Source organism: Myodes glareolus, chromosome 18 (assembly GCF_982192425.1).
Source record: "Myodes glareolus chromosome 18, mMyoGla1.1, whole genome shotgun sequence".
NCBI lineage: Eukaryota > Metazoa > Chordata > Mammalia > Rodentia > Cricetidae > Myodes > Myodes glareolus.
In genome coordinates this window covers 53,414,091-53,441,540 of record NC_142043.1, presented here as the reverse complement: position 1 = coordinate 53,441,540, position 27,450 = coordinate 53,414,091, and the positions used below count along the sequence as shown (strand labels likewise).

Below are 27,450 nucleotides of genomic sequence, written 5' to 3'. Positions count from 1 at the left end.
AAGTTACATTTTTCTTTTTTAAAATCATAGCAGTAGAAAGGCCAGTAGGATGGCAGCTTGGGTAAAACACTCTGGTAAGATCTTCAAGGATGCACCATGAAGTGTGTTTCATGGTCATTCTAAACCGCATCCAGCTGACAATGAAGCCTGAGCATCCACAGGACTTTCTTCATTCTTAGGAAAGCGATCTCTGATGGATACATCATTTTTGTTGCGGTGTTTTGGCCTCCGGGTGCTTCCTGGGAGGAAGTAGGCGTTTGGGTCCACAGAGGCGACCCAGATGATCTACCCTGCAATGCTGAGAGGTGGAGACGGGGAAGTTGTAAGAGTAAAACGTAGGCTGACTTCCTGATGCTTTTGTGTGATTTAGTGGCTGTCAATTAAAAGGGCCACAGATTATTGCATTTCTTTGTTTATATTTTATAATTTGCTCATAGTACAAATAATAATGGATATGGGTTTGGGACTAGCGACTGCATAGACTGGAATGACGGCTAATAGAAGGTGGTTCCTGTGGTCAGGTGTCTGCTGTTGTCAAGGATTCACTTGTGTTTGAGATGGTGGACTCAACCAGCAATTTATTCTTCAGAAGAGTAGATTCATGGCTGGGAATGCACTCATTTGGTAGAGTGCTTGCCTACCTTGCCCAAAGCCGTAGGTCTGATTGCCAACGCTTATAAAACTCCATGATGGTACACACCTGTAATCCTATAGTCCAGCACTAGGAAGGAAAGGCAGGAAGATCAGGAGTTCAAAGTCATCCTCAGCTCCCTTGGGGCTTGAAAGCCAACCTAGGCATCTCGAGACCCTTTCTCAACGTTAATTAATTAGTTAATTAGTAAGTAAATGTGGTCCATCTGTGGATAGAGAGTGGTGGTTTCCGTTCATCCAGAGCTGTCTCCTGAACAGAGGTTCGTGAAACAAAAACATCTCACCAGATGGAAAGGTGTATGTTCTCTCTCCTTGCTGAGCTCACCCCTACCCAGCCTCAGGAGAAAGTGCTCCTTCCAGGCCTATCTTGTGTGCACACCACTGTTGTAACTCAAGCACACACTCATAAGGTTCCTGACCCCTGCCTCTGTTCCCCTGGACCTTACAGGTGCTTGTGATTTCACATGGTCTGCCTTTTGGGCATCTTGTGCTTTCACGTGGCCTGCCGCACGGGTCTCTTTTGTACAGTACGCAGAGTTCCACCCTTCCTGCGGGCTGTTGTATGGTAATCCTTGGTGTGGCTATGTTGTTGCTGCTTTAAACAATGCACAATTGAATGTACTGCTTTGCTAGGATTAAATGTCCCGTCCCAGCCAATTTCTCGTGACATCTTTGTCCACATTCATGTGAGCTATGCTCTGGCATTTGTTGATCTGTTGTCAGAACTGATGCCAGAGACTCGTGTTTGCTAAACATGTACATGACCACTGAGCTACAGCCTTGGCAACATTGACATTTAATATGTCATGTTTGGGATAAGGGGGGAGGAATATTTAGTTTAAAAAGAAAAAAAACCCACTTGGAATAAAAATATAGAGCCATTGCCTTAAACTTGAAATATAAAGTCATCATTTTTCTCAGCCTCCATGTGAGGCCATCTTAGCAGTTTCTGTATCCATGCCTTAAATAAACACATTCTCTGTACATGAATTGGAACTGAAAGGGTCTTGTTCTTAGGGAGGACACTGAATCTCTTGGGCAGAGTGCAACAAAGATAAAGACAGTCCCCTCTGTCCCTCAGTATCTGCAGATCCTGCCCCCCACCCCCACTCTGCCATCTGAGTGGGAACACAGAGACAGCTGCCCTTCAGCCACATCAGTGTATCCCAACTAAGTTGGTTTGATTGTGTTTGCCTGGCTGGGTCCCTTCCCGTGGTACCATTCTCCAGAGGACTATACCTCCCAGAGACATGGCCTTTCTGATAGGAAAGACCCCTCCCAGCCAAGGAAACCTCGAGATAATTCCTAATAGATGTCCCATTGTGAGTTCTTCAGGCTCTAGGGTCTAGGCTAAAAGTTCATTTCTGTGCAATTATAGGTTGTTACTGTCCCGTTTCAGATTCACTTAAATCTGGGTAAACTTTAAAATCCAGAGAGCAGATTTCATCACTACAAACAAACATGTGAAAAAGCAAATGGAATTAGCTTCTAAACTGCCTTTCATTGAAGCTGAAATTAATAGCTCCAGGGAGAGCTGGACAATGGTAATATATCCCTGCAATCATAGCCCTTGGAAAGCTGATGCTGGGGATTGCCTCTAAAATCCAAGGCTAGTCTCCGTGCCCTGGTTAACTTTCACTGAAACTTGACACACCTTAGAATCATCTGGGAAAGGAGTCTCAGGTGAGCGGTTGCCTACATCAAGTTGGCCTGTGGGCATGCCTGGGTGGCTATCTTGATTGTTAACTGATGTATGAGGTCTGAGCCCACTGTGCGTGGCACCGTTCCCTAGGTCGATAAACCGGAACTCTGTAAGGATAACTGAGTATAAACCTGCATGCCTGCCAGCAGCATCCTCCGTGATTCCTGCCGTGCTTCTTCGGCAGTGAACTGAGTTCCTTGTTTGGGGGTAATGCCGTGTGGAGTAGGACGCAGGTCTGCCTTCAGGATTCTGCCTTGATTTCCCTCGGTGATGGACTGTGATGTGGAATCCTAAACGGGATGAATCCAGGTTGCTTTTTGATCAAAATATTCTATTAACAGCAACGGAAGGGAAGCTAGAATGAGTTTCAGGCCAACCTGGGCTCCAGAATGAGACCCTGTTCAAAAGTCTAGTAAACTCAAAACCAAACCAAAGAAGCAAAGCCCTGGAGCCACCTCCAGGCTGCATTAATCCAGTTTCCTTCATGGAGGAGGTGATTTGAGTAGGTCAGCTTTTGGGCTGTTGCCTTTCACCCCCTTGGCAGGGTCTACAAGCTCTGCAGTGCAGATCAGAGAAAAGAATCTGCTCATCATCCTCTCAAAGTCAGTGTGACTTTAAAAGCTCCGGTGATGGGAGATGCGCTCCCTTATTGACAAGCAGACTTAGCTGTGCGGTAGCCCCGTCTCTAATCAGGTAAATCAATCCAGGCCACCTTGCAGTAAGGGATCCCTAACCAGAACAACTGAGCTAAATATAACTTCTGTGAGTTTCTTGGCAATGCAGTAACACCAAATTTGTTACATGCTTTCAGCCAGTATGTTTGGAACATGCTACTGGGCTATTTTTGATGTGCCCAGTGTGGTGCTAGAGATGTCTGGAGAGCATAAGTTTCATATTTTTCCCTAAGGTGTATATGCAGAAAGTAGAAAGCATATCCAGAAGCAGATCCTGTGTGAACACAGGGGCAGGACTTTTATATATATATTTATATATACAGTTATATATATAGTTATATATGGTTTATATATAGACTTCTATATGCATATATACATACATGCGTATATAATATGTGTATATATGTGTATAGTGTGTGTGTGTGCACACACACACACACACAACTGTACTCTTTCTTCAGGCACTGTTTTAAGGTATCCCTTACTGGTCTGGAACTTGCCAAATAGGGTAAGCAGAGCCTCAGGGATTCTCCTTTCTTCTCTCTAATTACAAGCAAGTGCCACCATACCCATCTTTTTTGTTTATGTGTGTGTTTTTCAAGGCAGGGTTTTTTGTGGCTTTGGAGACTGTCCTGGAACTAGCTCTTGTAGACCAGGCTGGCCTTGAATTTACAGAGATCTGCCTGCCTCTGTCTCCTGAGTGCCGGGATTAAAGGTGTGCGCCACCACTGCCCGGCCATACCCATCTTTTTAAAAAGTGAGTTTCGGGATCAAATTCAGAAATTCAGGTTTTCATGTTTGCAAGGCAAGCCCTTTTCTGACTGAAGTGTCTCCTCAGCCCTTCCCCTCGTTCCTTTTTGTTTGTGTGTTTTTTGAGACAGGGTTTTTCTGTGTAGCCTTGGCTGTCCAGGAAGTCGCTGTGTAGACCAGGCTGGCCTCAAACTCAGAGATCCACTTGCCTCTGCCTCCCAAGTTTAAAGTTATGTACCACCACTGCCCTCCTCCTCTTCCTCTTCTTCTTCCTCCTTCTTCTCTTTGTAATTTTTAAACCCAGGGCTTTTTTTGTTGAGTAGCTTTAACCTCTTTGTGCTGAGATGACAAGTGTGTGTGACACCATGCTTGGCTACAGGGCAGCTTTAGCAAGTGCCTAAGTGGAGGCCACAGTTTTAAGCTAATGAGACATTGAAGAGTAGACCCTTCCGCCTCGAGAGCCCATGAGAAGGGAAGGAAGAATAGGCGTTCTTTTGCGGTAGCAGGCAGGGGCCAGTGACATTGAAAGCCAGAGTCCCTAAATGCACCCTGTGGTTGGTGATTTTGGAACTGGAAGGTGCCCTGTGCCTCCTTCAGAGGGACACTTCTTTTTTTTCAGTTAAAAAAAAAAAAAAGACTGAGAGCCAAGAAGTGACTTGCCTAGGAACAGATTCCATAACAAAGCTGAGTGTGAAACCCAGTTGCCCCATCTTCCTGCTGAGGTTCACTGTGTCCTTGCTAGACTTCTGACGATGTGAAATTTATCCAAAGCCTCAGGACTTATATAATCCCAAGCGTGGCCCATTTTGGAATAGCTTGCTTCTCAGCTATTTTGAGACGGCTGCTATGGGTGACATCATTTATTTTTCTGATATGAATAAAGAGAGAGTCAGCTGGCATTGGAGGTGTCAGAGGCAGGAACCTGGTGTGTTACCGCAGGGTGATGATGCTAAGTTTCTGGAATACCCAGCTCAGAGCACCAGCTAGGCTCTCCAGATGCCCTCACCCAGTCAGGGTGGAGCATATGCCACTGTCAGCCTGGAATGGAGGTGGGGGGCCTCTGATTCTGTCTCTGCTTTCCGCCTGTCCTTTCTAAGCTCAAGCAGACAGACCCCCTTGCCTCTTCCCTCTGTCATTTGCTGTGTTTCCAGCCGAGAGCCCTGCAGGAGTTGGATATTTCCAAGAGAGCCTGATAAGTGTCAGGTTCTGTTTCAGGGTCTGGGCATACAGTGGCAAGTAAGGTGACGTCCCTGCTCTCAGGGAACCGATCAACCAGAGAGAAAATGATAGAAACTTAATCCCTATGATGTGACGAAAGGGCCTGAGAGGGCAGTTTGAGTCAGGGACACCCATTTCCATGTGGAATGTGGACCTTATACAGGCAAGCTTGGGGCTGGGAAGGTGGCTCAGGGTCAGAGAGCACTTGCAGTACAAACCTGAGGACCATGCTCATGTCTCCAGAAGCGACATTAAAAGCCAAGTGTGGCTGGCTGCACATGTGCCTGTTACCTTACTGTTGCTGGGCTTGCTTGCCACCTCCCTGGCTCTAGGTTCAGCGAGAGACCCTGTCTCAAGGGAATAAGGTGGAGCATAAGAGTGGGAAACCCACAGTCAGCCTTTGGCCTCCATGCGCGCACAGGTATGCACGCATATTCTATACACATGCACAAGGGCAAAATTGAATATTTATTGATGCTTTTCCCATTTCGGGATCGGCTAACACAGTGAGTGGGCAACATGGTGTCTCCGCCAGTCCTCATCTTGGAAGGTGGCCGAAAGACGTCTCTCAGGAAGCAGAGGTCACAGGGGCAGGGAGGGACCTGTGGGTTCCGCACTATTAGTTCATTTCTAAGATTTATTTGTTGTTAATTCATGAGTGTTGGCCTGCATGTGTGTATCTGCATCATGTGGGCACAGTGCCTGCGGAGGTCAGAAGAGGGAGACACCTGTCTCCCAGGACTGGAGCTGCAGATGACTGTGAGTCCGTCACCATGTGGGTGTTGGCTACCAAACCCAGGCCCTCTGCAAGAGCAGCCCTCGCTCTTTGCTCCGAGTCATCTCTCCAGCCCTTAATTCAGTTTCTATAGGTGATCTCTGTTGCTTTCAGACATACAGACTGAAACAGAAAGAACAGGGCATGAAACAGGCTTTCTTAGGTGTAGCACATGGGGAAATCTAGAAATAGAGGAAGAATTTTCAGGGTCTGCCTTCCTCACCGTTTTCCTCCTCTTTTCTCTCCTTGCCTGAGTAATTTCAACTGTAGTATTAATCTGCTTAGAATCAATAAATTAATTCAATTTTCTGGTTAGAAAAACTTAAAAAAATATCAGTGTGTGTGTGTGTGTGTGTGTGAGAGAGAGAGAGAGAGAGAGAGAGAGAGAGAGAGAGAGAGAAATGTACATGATTTTATGAATGTATGTAGTTATATGTGTGCATGTGAGTCTAGAGCCCAATGTTGGGTGTCTTCCCTTAGCATTCTCTACCTTGTCTTTTAAGACAGGATCTCTCTGTGAACCTGGAACTCATTGTTTGGGGGCAGAGTCTGGAGCGAGGCACCTCCCAGAGGCGGAGGCTTGGGGCTTCCACTCGAACACAGGCTGACTGGCCAGTGAGCTCTAGGGATTCATTTCTCTCTATTCTTCTGCTCAGCAGTGATATTGCAAATGTGCTACCAAGTCAGCTTTTATGTGGTTTTGGGGGGATCTGAGCTCAGGTCCTCAAGCTTGGAGCAGACATTTTACCCCCTGAGGTATCTCCCCCAACTTAATGAAGAATGTACTTGTTTATCCAAAAGCCAGAAAAAAAGAAAGGAAAAAAAAAAGAAAAGAAAGAGAAAGGTGGGGCAAAATGCCACAAAATCAGAGAGTAGCTGGTTTCAAGATGGGGTGACTCCCTGTGGGGTACGGGGCTATGCTCTGACTTCTGAGTTTGACCCATAGCTGACATTACAGGCCATCTGAAGTGCTGTGTGATCACTAGTGGGGCTATTTTTAGATGGAGGTATTTTTATTGTTTCATATACTCTTGAAAGGGTTCATAGATCAGTCATGTAAAATGGCAAATGATGTGATCGAGGCTTCCTTTGGGCAGGGGAAGCCAGCCAAAAAGTACTTTTTAAGAGTTGAAGACGGGAACCCGTGTCGATCCCACCCTACTCCTCTAGGAGATGTCCGTGGTTTGTTTTTTGGCCTATGTCCCAAAGGAACAAAGGAACCTAAAGGGTCTTTCTGTTGGCTGCGATGCTCAGCCAGAGCTGTGGTTGTCCATTTGTACGTCATTAAGGATCTGTGAGGTCTCTGTTATCTCCTGGACTCCCGCGAACTCCACACGGTGGCGGTTAATCCTGATGGTCAGCCTTATGGGATTTAGAATCACCAAGGAAACAAATCTCTGGGCGCATCTGTGAGGGATTATCTCAATTAGGGTTGATGAGTGGAAAGATCCAAATGTGGGCAGTAGCGTTCTATAGGCTGGGGTCCTGAGCTGAATGGAAAGGAGAAAGTGAGCTGAGGACCAGCAGGAGCCCCTCTGCGCTTCTTAACTGCAGATGCCATGGACCAGCTGCACCAAGCTCCCGACATGGTGAGCCCCCCACCAAGGGGTGGCACCCTCGGAGTCTCTGAGCCAAAATAAGTGTTTTCTGCATTAAGGTGCTTTCATAACTTTTTTTATATATAAAAAAAAATCACAGCAAGGCGAGTAACTAAAATGCTTCCCCAAGTCAGTGATTTTATGATGAAGTGGGTAAGCCTCACAACTGGCCTTCTGTGGTGTGTTCCCTGACTGGGTAAAGGTTCTTGTGGGAGTCCACAGCCCTCCATCACTACGCTTGGGGTGTGTCTGGGAATGGGTCCTCCAGGGAGAGCGTTCAGACAGGGGGCTAGGGAGAGATTCTGGCTGAGAGCACAGCACCACACAAGGCAAGACTCTGGCTGGTGCTGGGATGAAGAAAGAAAGGTGAGAGATGGTTTTTGATGCCAAGCTGTAGTAGGTGATAGGGGCCATACATTGCCCCTCCTTAAAAAAGTGTAGTTCAATGAATGCAAATTGAGAATATTATAATACATTATTGTTCACTCTGTCAGTCTCTCCACCCCGCCATGCGTGTGTGTGTGTGTGTGTGTGTGTGTGTGTGTGTGTGCCTGTGTGTTCAGCCTTGGGTGTAGTTCCTTAGGTGTTTTATTTGAAGCAGTCTCTCATTGGTCTTGGACTCACTACGTACACTATGATTTACGTACTATAGATCCATTGGCTTCTGTCTGTCTCCGCCTCTCCAGCACTGGCATTGTAAGTGGGAGCCACCATGTACAGCTAATGTTACTCACCGAGCCATTCCTCACCACCTCTGTCACTTTCTAAATTTGCCGATCACATGACAGGCCATTTTGATTTCTCCAAGGTTAGCTGCTTTTAACTCATCTTTGAAGAAGTAATCCAGTGACTTCAGTCTCTAATAACGTAAATGTAACGGGCTGCCGAGACGACTTAGCAAGTTAAGGGCATTTGTTACCAAGCCCGGAGACCTGAGTTTGAACCCCAGAATCCACGTGACAGGGAGAACTCGCTGCTGTGCGCCGTTGTCTGACCTCCACACATGCACTGTAGCATGTACGCACATGCTTGTGAGAGTGTGCATGTGCGTGAATGCCTGTGTGTGTGTGTGTGCACGTGCGCACACACATGCACTAAACAAATAAATTCAGTAATAAATAAACAGTGTTCTTCAGATTTCAGAGTTTATGGCTGTCCTATAAATGAGCAAATGTATGAGTAAGCATTTTTTTTTTCCTCACTAAAGTTCTGGCTGCATAGAAAGAATCCTCCCCCGCCCCCCCCCCTCCTGTGCCTTTCTCGGTTCTGTTGGTTTCAAAATGCCTTTGAGTCCTGGGGCTGAATCAAGAGTCCCAGACTGCAAATCGCTCTGGATAGAAATGAGCTCCCATGGCAATTTCTTACACTGTAACTGGTATTTTCCCCTTTGGGAGTCAAATGTTGCTTTTAATAGACATTTTCATAAAATCTGGGATTTCATGATAGTTTACTCTTCTTTTTAAAAAATTAGGTGATAAGTCAATGATAGGACAGGTAGTGACTTAGGAGTGCTTTAAGAGATTTTTTCCCCCTGTACCCTGACTGAATTTCTTTAAGGCTGGCCCTTGCCTTTGCATCTGGCCTTCCAGAGCATCTCCACACAGCGTTCTGACTCAGCAGGGCAATAACCTAAATTAAAACTATGACCGGGCTTCACTGTTGTGTGAGATTATGTCATGTTCTTCTTCTTAGCCAATAAACCTTGGTTGTTGGCTATTTCAGGACCTACCCTTGTAATGTCTGCCTCAGCCACCGCACAAAATGTATTAACTGTTAACACAAACCACAGGTTTTATGAAACAATAACTATTTCCCCCAGACAATTTAGTAAGAAGAAGGATATTGTTTTAAATGTTGCATGTTTAACAAAGACTGCTTTGTTTTTAATGTTTTATTCATTATTATTGTGTGTGTGGATGGTGGCATGCAGGTCAAAGGACAACCTTTGGGAGCTGGGGTTCTCCCTTTTTTGTGGGTTCTGGAGACCAAACTAGGGTGCAGGATCCTGCTGCAAGCTCTCCTACCCACCCAGCCTTTTCACCCACCCAATGAGTACTTCTAATATCTAGCTTCTCTGAGCACAGCAGGACTTTTGTAGCTCTGTATTTTATTGTTTGGGTGGAGATAGGTGAAAGACGTGTGGAATCACACAGAGACCCAGTGAGACAGCGGAGGGGCATTTTAATATTTCCAGACAACTGCAGACGATACTATGCCAAACCTCAACAAGGGGCTGCTTCTAAAGGAGTAACTAACTCTGTGGAATCAGAAGCCAGATCATGAACATTTTGTTCTCTTACCATGAGGTCCCTTGTTCTGTTGGGTACCTTGAGCAAGCGTTTTATGGTCTGGTGTTATGGGCAGACGTCATAAATGCATTACCGTTAGACTCGTCCCCATGCGGTTGGCACCTCCCGCCTTTTTTTGTTTTAGTTTTGAGGCAGAGTCTCCTGGAGCCCAGGCTGGCCCTGAACTCACTAGGTAGTTGAGGATGACCTTGAATTTCTAGTCCTTCTTCCTCCAGCTTCCAAATGCTGGGCTTACGGACAGGCACCACGGTACCCAGTGGTATGGGTACTGGGCGTCAAACCCAGGGCTTTGTGCATGCGAGGACAGCACTCTAGCGACTGAGCTACACTGCCTTGGCGCTAACCTTCCATCTTCCCTATCTAGACACCCCCTACCATCCCTTAGGGAAATAAAGGTGTGGGTCTCAGTGCTCAGTAGTCTCTCATGCCATTTTCCCTAAGTCTGGGGTCTTCATGGTCACCTATGAGCCTCCGAGTCTCTTTCTCTACACGCATATCCTGGCACTGGCTCAGATCCATCTGCATGTATCTGGTTTACAATTCCCAGGTGTCTCTGTGGCTTCTTCCTCAGGACTTCCTTCAGGTGTCTCCACCCAAAAGCTTGATTTTGACTTTGCTTTCTGAAACATTGCCCCCAACCCCAAGTCACTTTGTCACCTTGTGCCTAGTTTCAATGTTGTTAACCTACCTTCGGACGTACACACTTATTTTGACATTCTGTGACTGTCTCCCTCGGTTAAGATGGAATCTCATTCCTTTTGTCGTTGCCATGGCCCTCACACCACTGATGTAGGTGCCCGTCAGTAGGCAATGGATGAGCGACTTCCAATGTCTCTTTGTGTTTTGTCCTTACAGAGAGGTTGTCACATTCAACCATTTCCTGGAAGCAGCTGCCGAGAAGGAGGTTCAAGGAAAAGCCAGGCTCCACGACTTCATTGAGAACCTGCTGCAGCGGGTAGAATTGGCGGAAAAGCAGTTGGAGTACTATCAAAGCCAGCAGGCCTCCGGCTTCAGCCGGGACGCTAGCGAGCACGTGGTGAGTCCAACTCAGCCATCCTCCAACTGTAGCCCCCTGAGTCCAGTAGGAATGGATCCAGAAGGAACTAAGATAGCAGAGAGGGGAGCTGTGGGATTCACAAGGGCTTCCTAGATGTCAGTGTAAGTCCTGGGCCAGGTCGTGCCTCTGCCTGACTGGTACCGGGGCTCCAGGGAGAAGCTAAGTCTGGGGCACACACTCACCTGCTCCTCACTGACCTCCATTCCAAGCTAAATTGTTAAACTTTTTTTTTTTTTTTTACTTGTAAAATAACAAAGCTGGAAATATCCAAGTTCCAGTCTTCGTTTCCAGGTAGACCAGAAGGTATTTCTTCGAGGCAATATTTTGAGGATTATCATTTCAGGAAATCAAGATCCAGCCGTATACACTCAACTTTCTTGATAAGGGAGGAAGATGCTCGTAAACAGTACTCATGGGTAAAACTTGCTTTGAGTGGCTATTCAAGAAGAATCCATGGCAGGTGATAGGCTTTGCTATACTACGTCACACAGGGCCTTCAGAGGCTTAAGAAGTCCCCGTGGGTGTTAGGGATCTAGGCGTAGTTAAGAGACTTGATCAAGACTCCTGGCTTCTGAAGGGCAAAGGGATGTCTGATCTCTCTCCAGGCAGGGCAAGTAGATGCTTAGATCTGCCTGCTGTACAAGTCAACCTTCGAAAAATGGAAAGATAAATAAAATAAAACAATATAAAACCAGATCCCCTCCAACATACTCAGGCCTCCTCCTTTTTATATTCCTGTGCTAATGCCCTTGGCTCAGCTTGTTTTCCCACCTTGAAAATCGAGTCTTTTGAGAGGCATAGCAATAATTATTTCACACAATTTAATCTTGTAATTAAAAGTTGAATAATATCCCTTCTCTTCTGGTCAAATATACATATGCAAAACTATATGTGCACATGCAGCGTATTTATACTTACATAGAAATATACACACACGTTCAGCACATGCAAAGTCACATAGTATACACACATATATATTTTATAAATATATATTTACACAATGTACACAAATGGATTCATTCATAAATAATAGGAAATTAAGTATTTATGTTTGTCTCTTTTATGGTTCAACCACATGGTCTCCTTTAAGCCATCTGGCTCAACCTAAGGAAGCACAGGCTAATCCAAATGCTATTAAGTGCAGTTGAGATTATAATGAGCAATTTAGGTATGAGGGCTGTGTGACTAGCGTGATCAGGCTGTACTGAGAGACATGGCCTAATGGTTGTGGATTGGAGCTCTGACCTTAGACCCAGAGTAAGGGATTATTTCAGAAGGGATTAAGCACATGTATTGGTAGTTCAACCTCTTTGCTTTGTATCTTCTCTACTTTTTCTAGGGTCAAGTTGGGCAGTTTACAGACCCTACAATGGTCTCTCTCTCTCTCTCTCTCTCTCTCTCTCTCTCTCTCTCTCTCTCTCTCTTTCTCTCCCTCCCTCCCTCTCTCTCATTGTAGTCATATGCATCTGCCTATAAAATGAGGAACTCTGCCCTTAACATAGAAAGAGAACTCTGTCTGCTCTCCCGCACTCTCTGCGACTATGGAGTGTTGTGAAATATTATTTTAGCTGGGCAAAGATGTGTCACATTTGTTTATGCTGTGTAATATTACTTTAGCTATTTGAAGATGTGTTACATTTGTTCCTGTTGCTTTTGTTAACTATGTAAAGATGTGGCGCAGTTGCATTAATTAAATAAAATTAACTTGGACGGAGAGTGGCAGGGTTAGCCACTGGTTGACAGGAAGTAGCAGGGAGGAGCTTAGCTTGTTGTTGTTGTTGTGGCATTGTGGGAGTTGGAATGGCTTGCTTCTGGGAACACCAGCAAAGAGAGAAAGTTAGCCAGTTGCTGTTCTAACTCTCTGAGTTCACAGGTTTTAACCCTAACCCTTGAATCTGAGTTTTATTAGGTCAGCAGAGATTTAGTAAGGACTACCTTCAGTGGCTGTGACAGAGCCCTGGTCTGGGGAAACAGAATTCCCCTCAGGCTAGGTGTTATTAGCTAGCAGGCTAATAGGCTGCTATTAGCTTAATGCACAACCACTGTAAGGAAGGTAAAACAGCCATGGAGATATAATAACTTGGATGTGCTTAGGAAGGACATTGAATCAGATATTTGGCACAGTTTCGCGGGTCACAGAGCACCTATCTGACCCAGGCTTCTGGAGTCACCCAGAATAGTTACTTCCTCGGTGACACACAGGTGACACGCAGGACAAGCAGACATCCTGCCTGACTCTCCACCTTCTTGTCCCTTCCTCCTAGCACCTCCATGTCCCTCCTCCAGAGTGATTAGGAAAATCGGCCCCCAGTCCTGCTCTCACCCCTTATTACAGACGGCACACTGTGGACCCACCCACTTCTCCCCCACTACCCACTCCTCTTCCTCTTCCCCACAAAGCACTCCTGAGAGAAGGGCAATCCTTATCGTGCTAAGTGGCTTGCCTCTTCAAGAAGGTGACTATTAGCATTGTGTCCTTCTGTGGTATGGGAAGCTTTTTCCTCCTCGCCTTTTGTGCTTTTTTCTGAAACAATGTTTGGCATCCTGCATCTTTCCCTGAACCCCCTTGAGCATTTATGTTCTTTTTCACCTGGCTGATTTCTAAAAATACAGTATGCTTACTCAGATACTTTATCTTTGTGCTCTAAAAAAAAAAAAATGCTGTCAAATCAGATGCAAAGTGACCTAATATCCCATCTGCCAAAATCCGTTCTCAGAACCACTCAGATAGAGGCCTGGGAAACAGCTTGGATAATCTTGTTTTTAGTGGCGAATCAATCCCACACCAGTTATGTTTTAAAGGGGTATTTATTTTGGGGGGTAAACTTACATGCACATAAACCATCAGGAAGGGAGCCTAGTCGCTGGAGCAGGAGCCAGGAGTAGGAGCCAGAACCAAGCCCCGGAACCAAGAGGCCGAGACTTGCAGCTCTTCTTTTAAAGAGAAATATACCACATCCCAGTGGGCTGGTATTTCAGCGGCTATTGGCTGACGGAGCGGAAGGTACTCCCGCAGCATGTTTTAAGTACTGCATTCGTTTCCTCCAGGCTGCTAATTGAGGACTAGCCGTAATTCGTTTAACATCTATTTATTGAGGGCACAGTGCTCATGAGGTGCCAATGCTGTGAGCAAGATCAACAAGGTCTTTTTTCTCTTATGTGTCGGGAACAGTGAGCAAATCAGCAATGGCACTCCTGCATGGTGGTGACTGCTGTCAAGGTTTGAAGTGCTCGGGTTGGAGGGATGCTTTGGGGGGAGGCGCAGGAGAGCTCCACCCTGCACCATCCTCGATAATGTGAGGATACAGCTCGGTGGAAAGTCAGAAGCAGGATGCTCTAGGCAAGGACACTGTGGTGTGGTGCTAGGAAGGAGCGAGCTTGGCATGATTGAGTGGTAGGAGGCAAAGTTGCCGGTCACAGTGTGTGTGTGTGTGTGTGTGTGTGTGTGTGTGTGTGTGTGTGTGTGGGAGGGTGGCGGTTAAATCCATTCCCAGTGCACCGGGAAGCTATGGGGAGGCTTCCAGCATGGGAGGGTATCAGAATGAGAGATGCTAGGAGGCTGTTATGATTGGAGGAGAGAGGTGGTGACTGGGAGGGAGCAGGCAGCAGAGGAGTACAGAGGTGATAGCTTACGGAGCATCCTGGAGTAGAGCTGAGGAGGCCAGTGGGTGCTGCTGGAGGACCACACTGAGAGGATCAGGGGATGTAATTAGAGACCATGCTTTTGTTTCCCAGTCACTCAGACCTGAACAATCACACAGAAACTATATCAATTCCAACACTGTTTGGCCAACAGCTCAGGTGTATTCCTAGAAAGCTCTTATATCTTAAATTAACCCATTTCTATTAATCTGTGTATTGCCATGAGACTGTAGCTTACTGGTAAGGTTCTGGCATCTTTCTCCTTTGGTAGCTAGCTAGCTACATGGTGTCTCCCTGGATCCGTCTTCTATCTCCCTACATTCAGTTTAGTTTTCCCGCCTAACTATATTCTGCCCTGCCATAGGCCAAAGGAGCTTCTTTATTAACCAAAGGTAATAAAACATATTCATAGCATACAGAGGGGCATCCCATATCATGGAGAACAGGGGATCAGGAACAAACTGCTGGAAGATCACCTAAGAAGGTGAGGGAACAGGGGGCCTGAAGCAACGTGGTACTGAATCCTCCACTGTTACTAAACGTGTCAAAATCCCCGTCCTGAATTCCAAGGAGGCCTTCCTCCCATAGTTTCTTTATCATTCTGTTTTTCGAATCTGCCTAAAGATGTGGCCCGGCTTCATCCTAGTGAGAACAGCTTGAGGGAGGTTGGGAACCTAGGGCTGGCGATACCCTGGGCTTCCCCATATGCGGAATGGTGACATCTGGGTCACAATATGATAATCATCTATTCATGCTGCCAAAGAAGGCACTCTGAGCCCAGCCACGGAGCGCAGGCAGATATTGGATTGCATGGGCGATTAGGAACGGACATCATCTCAATGGTAGATGGCCTTGGGGACATTTGTGGGGTTGGTCTTCATATGTTCTCAGTTTAGAAATGATATATTTAGGAAATAACATTTGACGCTCATTTCCTCTTTGTTGGTACTTTGTGACTAGCTACAGCTGTACTAAATCAGCGGCAAATACAGCCAGATCCTGAGAAATAATGACCCATTGTGCTGGTTTTTAAAGACGTGTTTTTTTCTGACCTGGATTTATTGGGGGAGCTTTTTTATTTTTAGTTGTTATTTTTATTTTTTGGAAAGTTTTGAGATATTCTGATACGCACACCTTAGAAAACCGAGATAGGTGTCCACAGAGGCCGACTAGGTAAGTCAATCTGGGACATTCTTGTTCTTGGATGCAGTGGATGGCTCCCTAGGTAATGCCACCATCTAGTTACAGGTTTCCTTAATGAGAAGAGAGCGTCTTAAAGAAGACCGAGTTTAAAACGTGGTCCGGGAGTTGAGGTGAGTCAGTAGGTGAAGTGTTTACTATGCAGGCATGAAGGTTTGAGTTCAGATCCCCAGGGCAGATATAAAAAGTGGAGCATGGCTCTGTGTGCCTGTAACCCTAGGACTGCAGAGGTGATGGTTCAAGAGACAGGCAGATCCCTGGGGCTTACTGGCCACCAGCCTAGGTGAAAACAATACGCTCCAGGTAGAGCGAGAGACCGTCTTGAGAGAATAGGGTGGAGATTAACATAGGAAGACATCCAGTGTCTCTCTCTAGCTGCTGTGGGCCCGTGCTGGGCTAAGAGCACTCCCCTACTGGATATTCTATTCACTAACCCCCCACCACATGCACATACAGGAACCACATCCAGCCTTTAAGTGAACTAATGTTTTCTCTCCTTTGTTTCCCATCAGCTCACAGACATCTCATCGAATAGGAAGCCCAGATGTCTGTACGTATGTCTTTGTTTATACTTGGGCCGTGGGGTAATGTTTACACTGTATGCTTTCCTATTGCATTGGATGTCAATGAGTGGATTTCTCAAGCCAATTGTGTTTGAGAAGGTAGCTATCTACACGTGGAGTTTTAAAGGCTTACCTGGACATTTACCTGTAGGCCAGTGACACTTGTAAATAGCTAGCAGCTGCTCAGTGAGTGATACCATAGCAACACTGGAGTGATGCTCCCAGGACTAAGCTACTGTATCTTTTTCTTACTAATGTATTATATATACATATATATCACATTTTGATGTGAATATAGTATATTACTACTTTATTGCACTAATTCCTATAAATCACATACTTTAAATATATACACACCATCTTTTGCTGAGTCTCCTGGTGGTCACCTAGAGCGTTATGAGATATGAGTTTGCACACTGCAGGTCTGCACAGCATTCCGGAAGTCATTTGCATTTTCCGTGCCTGTTTCATCATTAATAGTAGAGTTAGTAATATAGAAATATCTCCCTGGGATTTAATGTCACTCAGTCACAGAGACTGTGGGGAATTAAAATACGAGCATCTGTGACTTATCTTTGGTGGGAGCATGGTTCGCCATGGTGGACAGCAGTGGTTAGTGATGTTGCTTTTAAGATATAAAGAAGCCTCTCTCTGTGTGTCCCTCTCCCCCACCCTTTTAGAATCCGAGGGCACCCACATTCTGTGTGCAACCACCCAGAGCTGAGGGCCCATTTCCACCTAAGGGGGAGGAGCTACCTGAAGAAAGTCAAGGATGAAAGAGCCGGAATGCAGCCTGCCAAGGCCTTTCACGAACAGGCTGAGTCTCCGAGAGAATTCTTCAGACCAGCTAAGAAGGGGGAGCATCTGGGCCTGAGCCGGAAAGGCAACTTCAGGCCCAAAATGGCGAAGAAAAAGCCTACAGCCATCGTGAATATCATCTAGAGCATGCGTGGCTCAGATGCATCACCTTGGGGCTTGGGGAATGATGTTCCAGGGGCCAACAGGGTTGACCTTTTGGGCACATTGCCATAGGAAGACATAGCAGAACAAGGAACACATAGGGACACCCTGATTAACCAGAACTTAACAAAGGGGGTCTCTGTGAAGCAAGATTATATTTCAATCTACTTTAGGTGCAAGCGAGGCAAAAACTAAGAAATAATTAAAGCAAACCTTGAAGCGCTTTTGTCCTGTAGTTCTGGTAAACATGAACCTGTAACTTCTAAAATAATTGGTCCAGTTTCCACCTGGGCTTCTATGCCGTGGTCATCAGTGGACCACTCAAGATGCCTTGCTCTGGTGTCTGCTGCTCTCCGAATTATGAGGCAAGGAATGTGACTGTGAAGTTCTTCTACTTTTTAAAATAATATAGATTATTATTAGTGTTTAGAGACAGGGCCTTGTTCTATTATATAGCCCTGACTGGCTTGGAACTTGGTATATACCAGGCTGGCTTTGAACTTGCAGTAATCCTCCTGCCTCTGCCTCCCAAGTGCTGGGATTGCAGGTGTGTGCCGCCACACCCAGTTAGGGGGGGTGCAAATCTGGTGAGAGCAGTGAAATAAGAGGGTTTTGTTCTTGTTTGTTTGTGTTTAGACACAACTTTGGTCCATTTGAAAGTCTGTATAAGAAAAGTTCCGGTTACCCTGGAGTGTTCTGGTTAATCAAGACTTTAGTCTCCTGGGTGGCTCACCGGGAGGGTTCGGCTAGACCTCGGCTCTCACTTTGCCAGATGGCCTTTAGGTTTGTTTGATTCAGATCTGGAGTCCTTCAGAGCATATTCATTCTGATTTGGGCGCACCCTACCTGCCTCTTTGGCTAAGCACGCCACACCCTCAGAGCTGTCCGCCAGCTTTTTTAGATAGCTGCTAAAACCCTTGGGGTCAGCAGCATCACTGATGTGGTGCCCAAGTGCTTGAAGTGCCCGAGGAGAGCTCATTCAGTGTGCCAGGAGCATCCTGGGCATGCTACAGGGACGCCCAGCCTTCGCTACCACCTGCTTTCCCGAAAGGACCACTAGCTTGCTATCTGCTAACTGTGAGCGAGCATGCCCTTCTCTTTGCTGTCTTCTTTTCCCACCCAGAAGCTCACTTCACCTCCTGTAGCTTCCAGGACTAATGTCCACTTTCCTACCTGTCAGCCACACACCTAGGGTGTTCATTGTGTGGCGCATTCTATTGTAAGTTTAGGGAAAAAGAGGATGCATGTGGGATCTGACCTTTGACACCATCCTCCCCAAATGGTATTGTCCCCTTAAAAGAACTCTCCAGAATATCCTCTCTTTAAATTTTCTTCTGGAAGGAGTTTTCATATTTTTCCTTAAATTGCATAGTACCATCAGATCTCTAGAGTGTACACATGCTGACATCCTTCCTAAAACAGGGATAATGTTGTCCATAATTATGTAAATATATAATACATACACTATATATATATGTCAAGTATATTAATAATTTATTTTTAAATACTCATGGAAAAAGTGTGTGTTTGTGGTGGGTGGCTTTAAAACTATATAGCTTTGTTTCTGTAAATCGAATTCTTTGGCTTTACCAGTGAAAACTGTAACCTAATTAACACTAGTAGGATTATTGTTGTTGCAACAAGCATCTGAGTAGCATCACATTAAAACATAGATACTAAAGCAGTTACCTAGGATGCCAATGAACTGAAAAGGAGCGCTCATCGTTTTCAGATACGTTGAGCCTGTCCTCATGGGAAGGCTGATGTCTGAGTCTGCATGGACTTCTGATTTCTGGGGGCAGGTCTTCAGTGTGGTGCCGAGGTGGATCCCAAGTAGGGAAGGAACACAGCTGTAGAGATCACTGTTAAGGCTGGCATTGTGGAAATTGTGAGATTATCATTTATTTGGGGAAGAAATCCCCGCCATAGTTATTTAGTATTGATGTTTATGTCTCAATTGCATTTTAGCCTTCTCCACACTGAAAATGCGACTGGGTGATTGTATCGCATGCCCCCTGTCCCATCGTGTGTGCTCCACAACGACAGCTTGGTTTTGAAGCTAGGATAGCCAGATTTGTGTAGCCAAATTTGTTTCCCATTTTATTTAAACGAACTCATTTTTGATGTTTTCTTTTCACATGCCTAGAAGGAATGGCAGCCCTCTTTAACAGTGATACACATTCATCTTTGAAAAGCACCATAATGTATCTACTCTGTAGACGTTACACAAGATAAATAGTTTTGAGATTTAATTACTAAATTAAAAAAAATTCTTTTTAAGTTTCAGCTGGATTCTGACCCCCACACAAGGAAATGTACTAAGTTCAGTAGACTTCCTAGAGACATAAATCTGCTGTTGAAGTGTGGGAACTGGCTTACAGAACAGATCATTTGTTCACTCCATTGCCAAGTTCCATTTATGTGTTATTTTCAGGGTTTTTTTTTTTTTTTTGTCGCCCGAGGCAATCAACCTTAGCGTTGAGGCAGCGGCTTTCTGAGTAAATCACCAAAGTTTTTGAGAACCCATACTCAAGTTTTCACTAAAGTAGAAATTGAATTTTATTATTTATCTTGGAAGGAGAAAGGATCTGTTGAACTGGTCTTTTCTCTCATCCCCCTCCCCCAAACAAAAACAGATTCTTATCTGTAAGTGTGGCTTGCTTGGATGCTGTATTCCAGTATTCTGCAGGGCCAGTTAATTGTATAGAAGTTAGAATATTTCTGTTCCCAGGATGAAAAAAAAGGAAGTTTTTAGATTATGAAATATTATGATAATAAAGCTATATTTCTGACTAACGTGTTGGCCTCATTCTTCTAGGTCAAGTCTTTTGGGAAAGTCGAGTTGATTGCACTCCTAACAATGAACAGAAATGGTGTTTCACAAATAAACTGTTCATTATGGACATAATCATCGTGGCCTTACACACCTCTCGGCCTTCAGGAAAACTAGCTTGCTCATTTGCACACACTCTGGTACTACATCTCAGTGTTCTTTCTGCGTCCGTTCACATTAAGGGGCCTCATTAGAAGCCTGCTCAGCATCCTTCCCTGTCTTCCTCTATGACTATGAATAGCCTTCCCAAGACCTCAGTTTTAAACTTGTCAACTCTTAGCAAAAACCATAAACAGACGTCACAGTGTATCCCAGCCTGGGTCTGCTGCCCGTCCTTATTGCTGTAAATCCCAGAGAGTACTTAGAACAGGTTGCAAAGAGAGGAAGGAACCTTTCAACCAGTGGTCTTCTAAGGAGCGTGGAGCTGTGGGAACTCAGGGAACTCCAATTGTCGGTCTGTTAGCGCTATTGGTGAAATGCCCTTAATCTGCTCTCAGTATTTAACTAGGGTTAGGTTAGTTGGTGCACCATGTTATAGTTGTTTGTTTGTTTTTGAGAACTAGCACAGTCGTCTGTTCCCTGTTATTCAGAAATGTACGTTAGTGTCTTGGATTCCAGGGATGGCATGCATGGACAGTCCTGAACAGGAGGCCTGGAGAGATTTCAAACAGTGACTGCTGGTTAATGTTAAAAATTGGATTCCTTTGGGGGCCTCGGTAGCCCAACATGATGGTCATCAGTTCAATCCATGTGATTCCGTCAGGTCGGAACATGTTTTCTCTCACTTGCAAAAGCTACTGAGAAATGGAAAGGCATGAGACTAAAGGGGAGATGACAAAGAATGGGAAAAGAAATGGGAAGGGGGGAAAGAGAGTAATACAGGGTGGCAGGCGGAAGAAGCGATCCCAGGACATCGGATGCACAGGAAGAATGAGACAATCAACACCTTTACTTGAGCTGGGTGTGAAGTCTGTAATTCCCAGTACTCAGAAGGTCTCCACCTTCTTGAGGTGGATCAAGAATTCATGGTCATCCTCAGCAACATAGAAAGTTCAAGGCCAGCCCAGGGATACGTGAGAGTCTGTGTGAAAGAAGAAAAGAAAGAATGAAGGACAAAAGGAAGGGAGGGAGAAAGGAAGGAAGGAAAGAACTAATTAATATATACTAATAAAAAAAAGAGAGATGCACAGACGCTTCTAACACTAAATCTCCACAGAGAACACAGCAAAGTTCACACTCAAAACAAACCTCACATTTAAACCTTTACATTACAAACTTTAAAGTAAAGGTGGCGAAATCTTGTCAACTTTTTCATTGTGTTTGTTAGCTCGGGCATCACACCGTGTGCCACAACAGACAACACAGGCAAAATTTACTTTGTCAAAGCGTGAAACTTCATAAAGGGATTGCTGAGAAAGTGAGACCAATAGATACAGGTGGACAGAAATCATTTGCCTTCATCCCTTTTGTGGCATTAAGGTAGTAGATGCTTATGACCTGTGTCTTGTGTCAACAAAATGAACACGCATGAAGAACTACTTACCCTGTCTCACTACAAGGCATAGGCAGCTGTTTTCTGGGATAGAGAAGACTACCCCGGAGAGGAATTTGATCTATGGGCAGGCTGGGTTCTGCCACCCTGTAATGGGGACACTGATAAATTTTGCATACACTGTGGCAAGTACCCAGAATGGTACACGAGGCCTGGTCTTGTGACGAGACAGGGGTATGATGGCTGCTTTCGTGTGTCTGCGGTGTCATGGAGGGCTGCCTGCCTTGTGTCTGCAAGAGACGTTACTGGAGTCAGTAAAACAAGATTATAAAGAATCAGGGGAACATCATGGTCTTGGAACATTTGTTCATGTTACTGTTCGTCTGTCTCTTCGCCTGGAGCTTGGGCCAGTGGTGAATCTCAGTATCTGCTTCCATCTGTTTCTAGAAGACAGTTCTAGTTCTTTGGGGTTGTGAACTGTAGGCTGGTTATCCTTTGCTTTATGTCTGGTATCCACTTATGAGTGAGTACTTACTATATTTATTTTTCTGCATTTGGGTTACCCAACTCAGGATGTTTTCTTGTAGTTCTGTCCATTTGCCTGCAAATTTCAAGATGCCATTGTTTTTTACCGCTGAGTAGTACTCCATTGTGTAAATGTACCACATTTTCTGTATCCATTCTTTGGTTGAGGGGTATCTAGGTTGTTTTCAAGTTCTGGCAAGACCATGATGGGGAAACCCACAGAATCAGCTGACCCGAACTTGCATAAGATCATTGACTCCTGACTGATAACTGGGGAACCTGCATGGGACTGAACTAGGCCCCCTGAATACAAGTGACTTGGGCAGTATATGGGGCCACTGGTACTGGGACTAGGATCTAACTCTAATGCATGTACTGACTTTGTAGAGCTCATGTAGAGATACTTTGCTCAGCCTAGGCACGGGGTTGGGGTAGGACCTTGGTCCTGCCTCAACGAGGGAGTGGGACAGGACTAGTTGACTTATCAGGGGAGGTGTTAACCTCTCTGAGGAGCAGATGGGAGGTGGGTTGGGGAAAGGATGGAGTAGAAGGAGAGGAGGGAAGGGAAACTGGGATTGGTATGTAAAAAAATAAATTTAAAAAAAAGAAGCAGACTTCAGATCATTAAGTAATCAAAATGTCTTAAGTACAGCATTGATAGGATTACATTATGTATGCATGACAGCTGTATGACATTAGGTACGGATGTTGCATTAATGTAGATGTTGGCCACATAAAGCAAGCATAGAGGTGACACACTAATCCGGGGGATTTTATCTTACTGCTGTGAGCTTTGTAAAGTTTTCTGAAACACAGGTCTGCGTTTGCCCTTCCAGAGTCCTTGGGAGACAGGTAGGGAAAACGGAAGTGCACTGTGCTGTTGTGAGCAGGTGAAGAAACTGTGGTCCGAGAACCGAGAGATGCGAGTTTGGCACAGTCACTTCTGCACGATGTGTGTCTCTCTTGGCTGAGTGTGGATGCGATGCGCTCAGAGAAGGCTCGTTTTTGTTACAACATGGCTCCTGAAGGCAAGCCAGCAGCTGCTTCATCTGGTGCCCCATTGCATCAACAGCAATCCTTTCCAGCACTGAGGAGAACTTGGCCGTGTTGGACCTAGTGAGACACGAGGTGTGGCATGTCAGGCTGCAGTGTTGTGCCTTCCTCTGGTTTGTCGCATGTCGTGTTGGCTATACATCAACATTCGTCTTTGTTATGAAAATAGTTGCGAAGGTGACTTTATCATGTTTTACAGTGGAAGCAGGGCTTACTGTGGTTTGCAGAAGTTTCTAGGGCCCGGGAGTCAGAGCCAGAAAGCGTCAGTCTGAATTTTATCCACTCCTTGTTTCCATCTTCGAGCCTCTTCACTGCTAAAACTGGAGATGACCATACATTCATACATGGGTTGATTTCACAAAGACTCTGTGTCCTAAAATTCAGCTTAACATGAATGAGCAACTAATGCCCTGGGGCTAGAAAGGTGGGTCAGGGGTTAAGTGCTTGCTGTACAGCATGAGGTCTTAACTCTGGAAATCCCTTCCCCCTATAGAAGACTGTGCATGGTGGCAAATACCTATAATTCTGGCACTGGTAGATTGGGACAGGGGCTCAGCTGGCCAACCAGTCTAACCAATGACTGAACTCCAGAGTCAGCAAGAGACGAAGTCTCAAAAACTTAACATGAGAGTGATAGAGGAAGGCATCCGAGGTTGGGCTCTGGTGTCTAAGGGCACATGCACATACTTTCACCCCCTTAGTGGCCTACTTCCAGGTCAGCACCCTGCCTGTGTTTCCCGGTCCTCCCAAAAGAACATTACCATCTGGGTACTACACACTCAAATCCTGAGTCTAGAGAGGACACTATGTATTCAAGCCATAACATTCTGTCCTTAGCCTCCAAAGGCTGATGGCTAGCCCATAATAGGGGATGCATTTGATCCGAATTCTAGAAGCTACTAAAATTCTTCTGATACTTACATTTAACAGTTACAAAATACGAAAAAAAGTTATATACTTCCAGTATATTGTGGTACGCAGTGTCTAAACTAGGTCATAGACGGGAGAGATGGGATATGTCTTAGTCTGTGTTCTCTTGCTGAGAAGAGTCACCATGACCAAGGCAACTCTTAGAAGAGGAAGCATTTGACTGGGGGCTTATTCACAGTGTCAGAGACTTCGCCCATTATCATCATGGTAGCATGCTTGGCAGGCACAGGGACAGAGAAGCAGCTGAGATCTAGCTGAGAGCTAGATCCTGATCCATAGGTAGGCAAGCAGCAGGCAGAGAGATTGAACCTGTCATGAGCTTTGAAAATCTCAAAGTCTATACTTAATGACACATTTGCTCCAACAAGCCAGTGCCTACTCCAACAAGGCCATACCTTCTAATCCTTCTAATCCTTTCAAACAGTTCCATTCTCTGGTGACTAAGCATTCAAATATATGAGCCTGTTGGAGCCTTTCTTACTCAAATGACCACAGACCCTAAGACATAAAATCATGGAGATTATCATTAAATCCTACCACTCCTTGTCCAAGATCCAGTGTTTTATGTGAGCTCCCCCAAGCTTGAGTAGCTCGATTTTTCTTCTTTTGCCATCCGCAGTCCACCTGGCCATTTTCTTGGGCTGGCTTGAATCACAGCCTACACCTGTTATCAGACGATACTCCACATTTCTGGGATCTCTCCCGAACCAAGGGTACCTTGTAGCTTGGGCCCCACATCACAGCTTCATTCACTGTACTCCGAGAGCCTCTCTGCAGAAACCACCCACTTCAGACACATTCTTAAGGGCCTGAGAAGCCTCAATAACCTCATAACTCCTGCATTCTGTGTGCCCACAAAATGAGTACCTCACGGATGAGGCCAAGGTCTGCCACCTGCATGGCAGGTTGGTTGCAGTAGCCCGTGAATACCTAGGTGGTAGAACCTGGGGAAATATTCCCCTATGGGGTTCCTTGCAAACAGAGTATCCCAGTGGCTCTTTCCTCTCAAGGAAAAAATCTTTCACGTGACCTTGTCATTTCATACCTTTGACCCAATGGTGCCTGTGGTCTGCCTAACTCCCTTTTATCCCAGGGAAAGGTGTGTGGCTTCTCTTTAATGGCACCAGTCTCTTCATTGACCACAATTTTTAATTCATCCCTTTTTTCGTGCAGGCAGCAAAATTTTCAGATCCTTCTGCTATGCCTTTTGTTTTCAGTTTTCACTCCAAAGCTCATTCAAATCAACCAGCAGTGGTGATACCACATCTGAATCCCCGTCTCTCTTAAAGTTTCTACTGTCAAATTAATGAGCCCATTAAAAAAAAAAAACTCAGCTTCTCCAAAATAAATTAAGACGTGGACAAAATACGTCCAATTCTTTTTCAGAGTGTAATGTGAATGTCTCCTAGTCCAAATCCTAACAGATTCCTTGTTCCCATCTGAAACCTCATGAGTTGGCCTTTACTGTCCATCTTTCGGTTAGTGTTCCAGCCTTAATCCTCCCTCTTGTGATCCCACTAGAATCCTTCATTAAGCTCTGAGCGTGCTAGGACTTCTCTACCTCATATTTCCAAACTCTTCCAAATCCCCCCCCATGAACCGGTTCCAACAGTTTAGGAACCATGTGGTTCGGTTTAGTCATAGCAATGACCCTACTTCTGGCACCAATTTGGTGTATTGGCTACTTCTCCCATTGCTGTGACTAAAATGCTAACATAATTTCAAGAAGGAAGGATTCAATCTGGCTAACAGTTTCAGACATTCTAGAATATCTGCCATATCCTATCTTAGTGGGGAGGGCATGGCAGAGCAGAACATTTCACGCCTTGGTGGGCAAGACGCAGAGATCAGGCAGGAAGGAGTCTGATCTCTGATGATATGCTACCAAGACACTGCCCTCTGTAACCTCCTTTCTCATGCTCAGTCCCACCTCTGAGTTTTCAGAACTCAAAATAGTCCCGCCATCTGGAAACCATGCATTTAAGTCATGTGTCTATGAGAGACTCAACACTCATTGGGCATAACAGAAAATACAGTTGTCTGAGAAATTCTGCCTTTAAAAACAACTTTCTCTGTTTTTTTTTTGTTAAAGCATACCAGTCAAGTTTTGTAGTTGCTGCTGCTGCTGCTGCTGCTGGGGACTAAACGGAGGGTCTTTCACATGCTAGGCAAGGTCTCTACTCCTGAGTTACAACCCCCGCCCCACAGCGATTTTACAGTCTTTGTCTGTTGACGTCATTATTGATGTCACTGGCAGTTTCATTTCTGTTGTATTTTATTCTCCTCTCTTTTTAGTAATATTATCCTCAGTCACTTCATAGCTAGGTTTTTATTTTCAATTAAATACTGATAATTGTCTGCAAGAGTCATAGAGGCTCCAAATGTCTTTTTATGGCAGTAGAAACAACTAAGAGCTCATGTCTCAAACTACAAGGAGAGAGAGAGAGAGAGAGAGAGAGAGAGAGAGAGAGAGAGAGACTGAAAGACTGGAAATGGCACAAGTCTTTGGAAACGTTAAAGTCTGGCCCCAGTGACACACCTCTACCAACAAGGCCCCACCTCTTAATCCTTTCCAAACAGTTCCACCAATCAGGGACTAAGTAGTCAATGCAAATATTAAAGCATAACAGCTTATGGGGGGCATTCTTATAAAAACAAAACAAATGCTTTTTGATTGATAGTTCAACCACATCATATTTTACTTTTTCATTTTGCTTTTACCTCTGAATTCTGCGTCTCAGATTGCCTTCAGCTTTGTGCAAAACTCTCACCCACTCTTTCCCAGTGCGGGTCAAATGGCTTCATCTTCCACACCGTGGATTGAAAATTGGCCTAACAGAAGTGCTCTGAAATGGAAATTCAGTACAAGTCAGATCCAAAGAGAATCAAATGTAAGAAATGATGTGTGGTATAGAATGAGTGTGTGTACCTGAGTCAGCATTCTCCTAACAGAAGTAGAAGGAATCCCTGGTCTTGGCGTTAATTCTCTGAAGAATCCATTCAGGATAAGACATGTGTTTTCCAACTACTAAATCCAAAACCAAATGCCTAGCATCCCGAAGGACGAGCCTATTCATTCCCACTTCTTGATGACAGAAAGTTGGGGAAATGGCTGACAGATTCAAGATGTTTAAAAGGTCTTGGATCATGACGTCCCTGAGAGGTCCTTTGTAGCTTTTCTATTTATATTGAAATCTGACTGGATAGGGGGCATGTGAACAGACATAGAATCATAGAACGTGAGTTTTTTGTTGTTGCTGTTGTTTTTATAACGGATGCACCCCTCCAATCCAAGCACAAGGACACTTGCAGGCAGGTCCCTCTGATTTGAATTCAAAACCGATGTATTTATCAACCTTGATAAATGCATTTACTTTTGCTTACCAAAAATCATTCCTTACAATTCTCACACTGGTCCCCAAATGCTTGAGTCTGTCTAAGCCAAGTGCAAAGTGCTTTTCTCTCCTCACCTTGTGCCATAGTAATGGCCCCTGGTGCTCCTGCCTGCTGCTGTCTTG

At 45.1% G+C, this 27,450-nt stretch overlaps 1 protein-coding gene across 1 annotated transcript in view; it reads left to right on the top strand.

Moving 5' to 3' along the window:
- The window catches only part of Znf365 (zinc finger protein 365), a 24,891-nt gene extending 4,996 nt beyond the window's left edge, over window positions 1–19,895 (top strand). The window contains exons 3-5 of the mRNA XM_087898197.1: window positions 10,533–10,713; window positions 16,089–16,126; window positions 16,820–19,895. Coding sequence (XP_087754323.1) covers window positions 10,533–10,713; window positions 16,089–16,126; window positions 16,820–17,081 — 481 coding nt within the window. The 3' untranslated portion in view covers window positions 17,082–19,895. The remainder of the gene's footprint in view (window positions 1–10,532; window positions 10,714–16,088; window positions 16,127–16,819) is intronic.
- The last annotated feature ends 7,555 nt before the right edge of the window (window positions 19,896–27,450 follow it).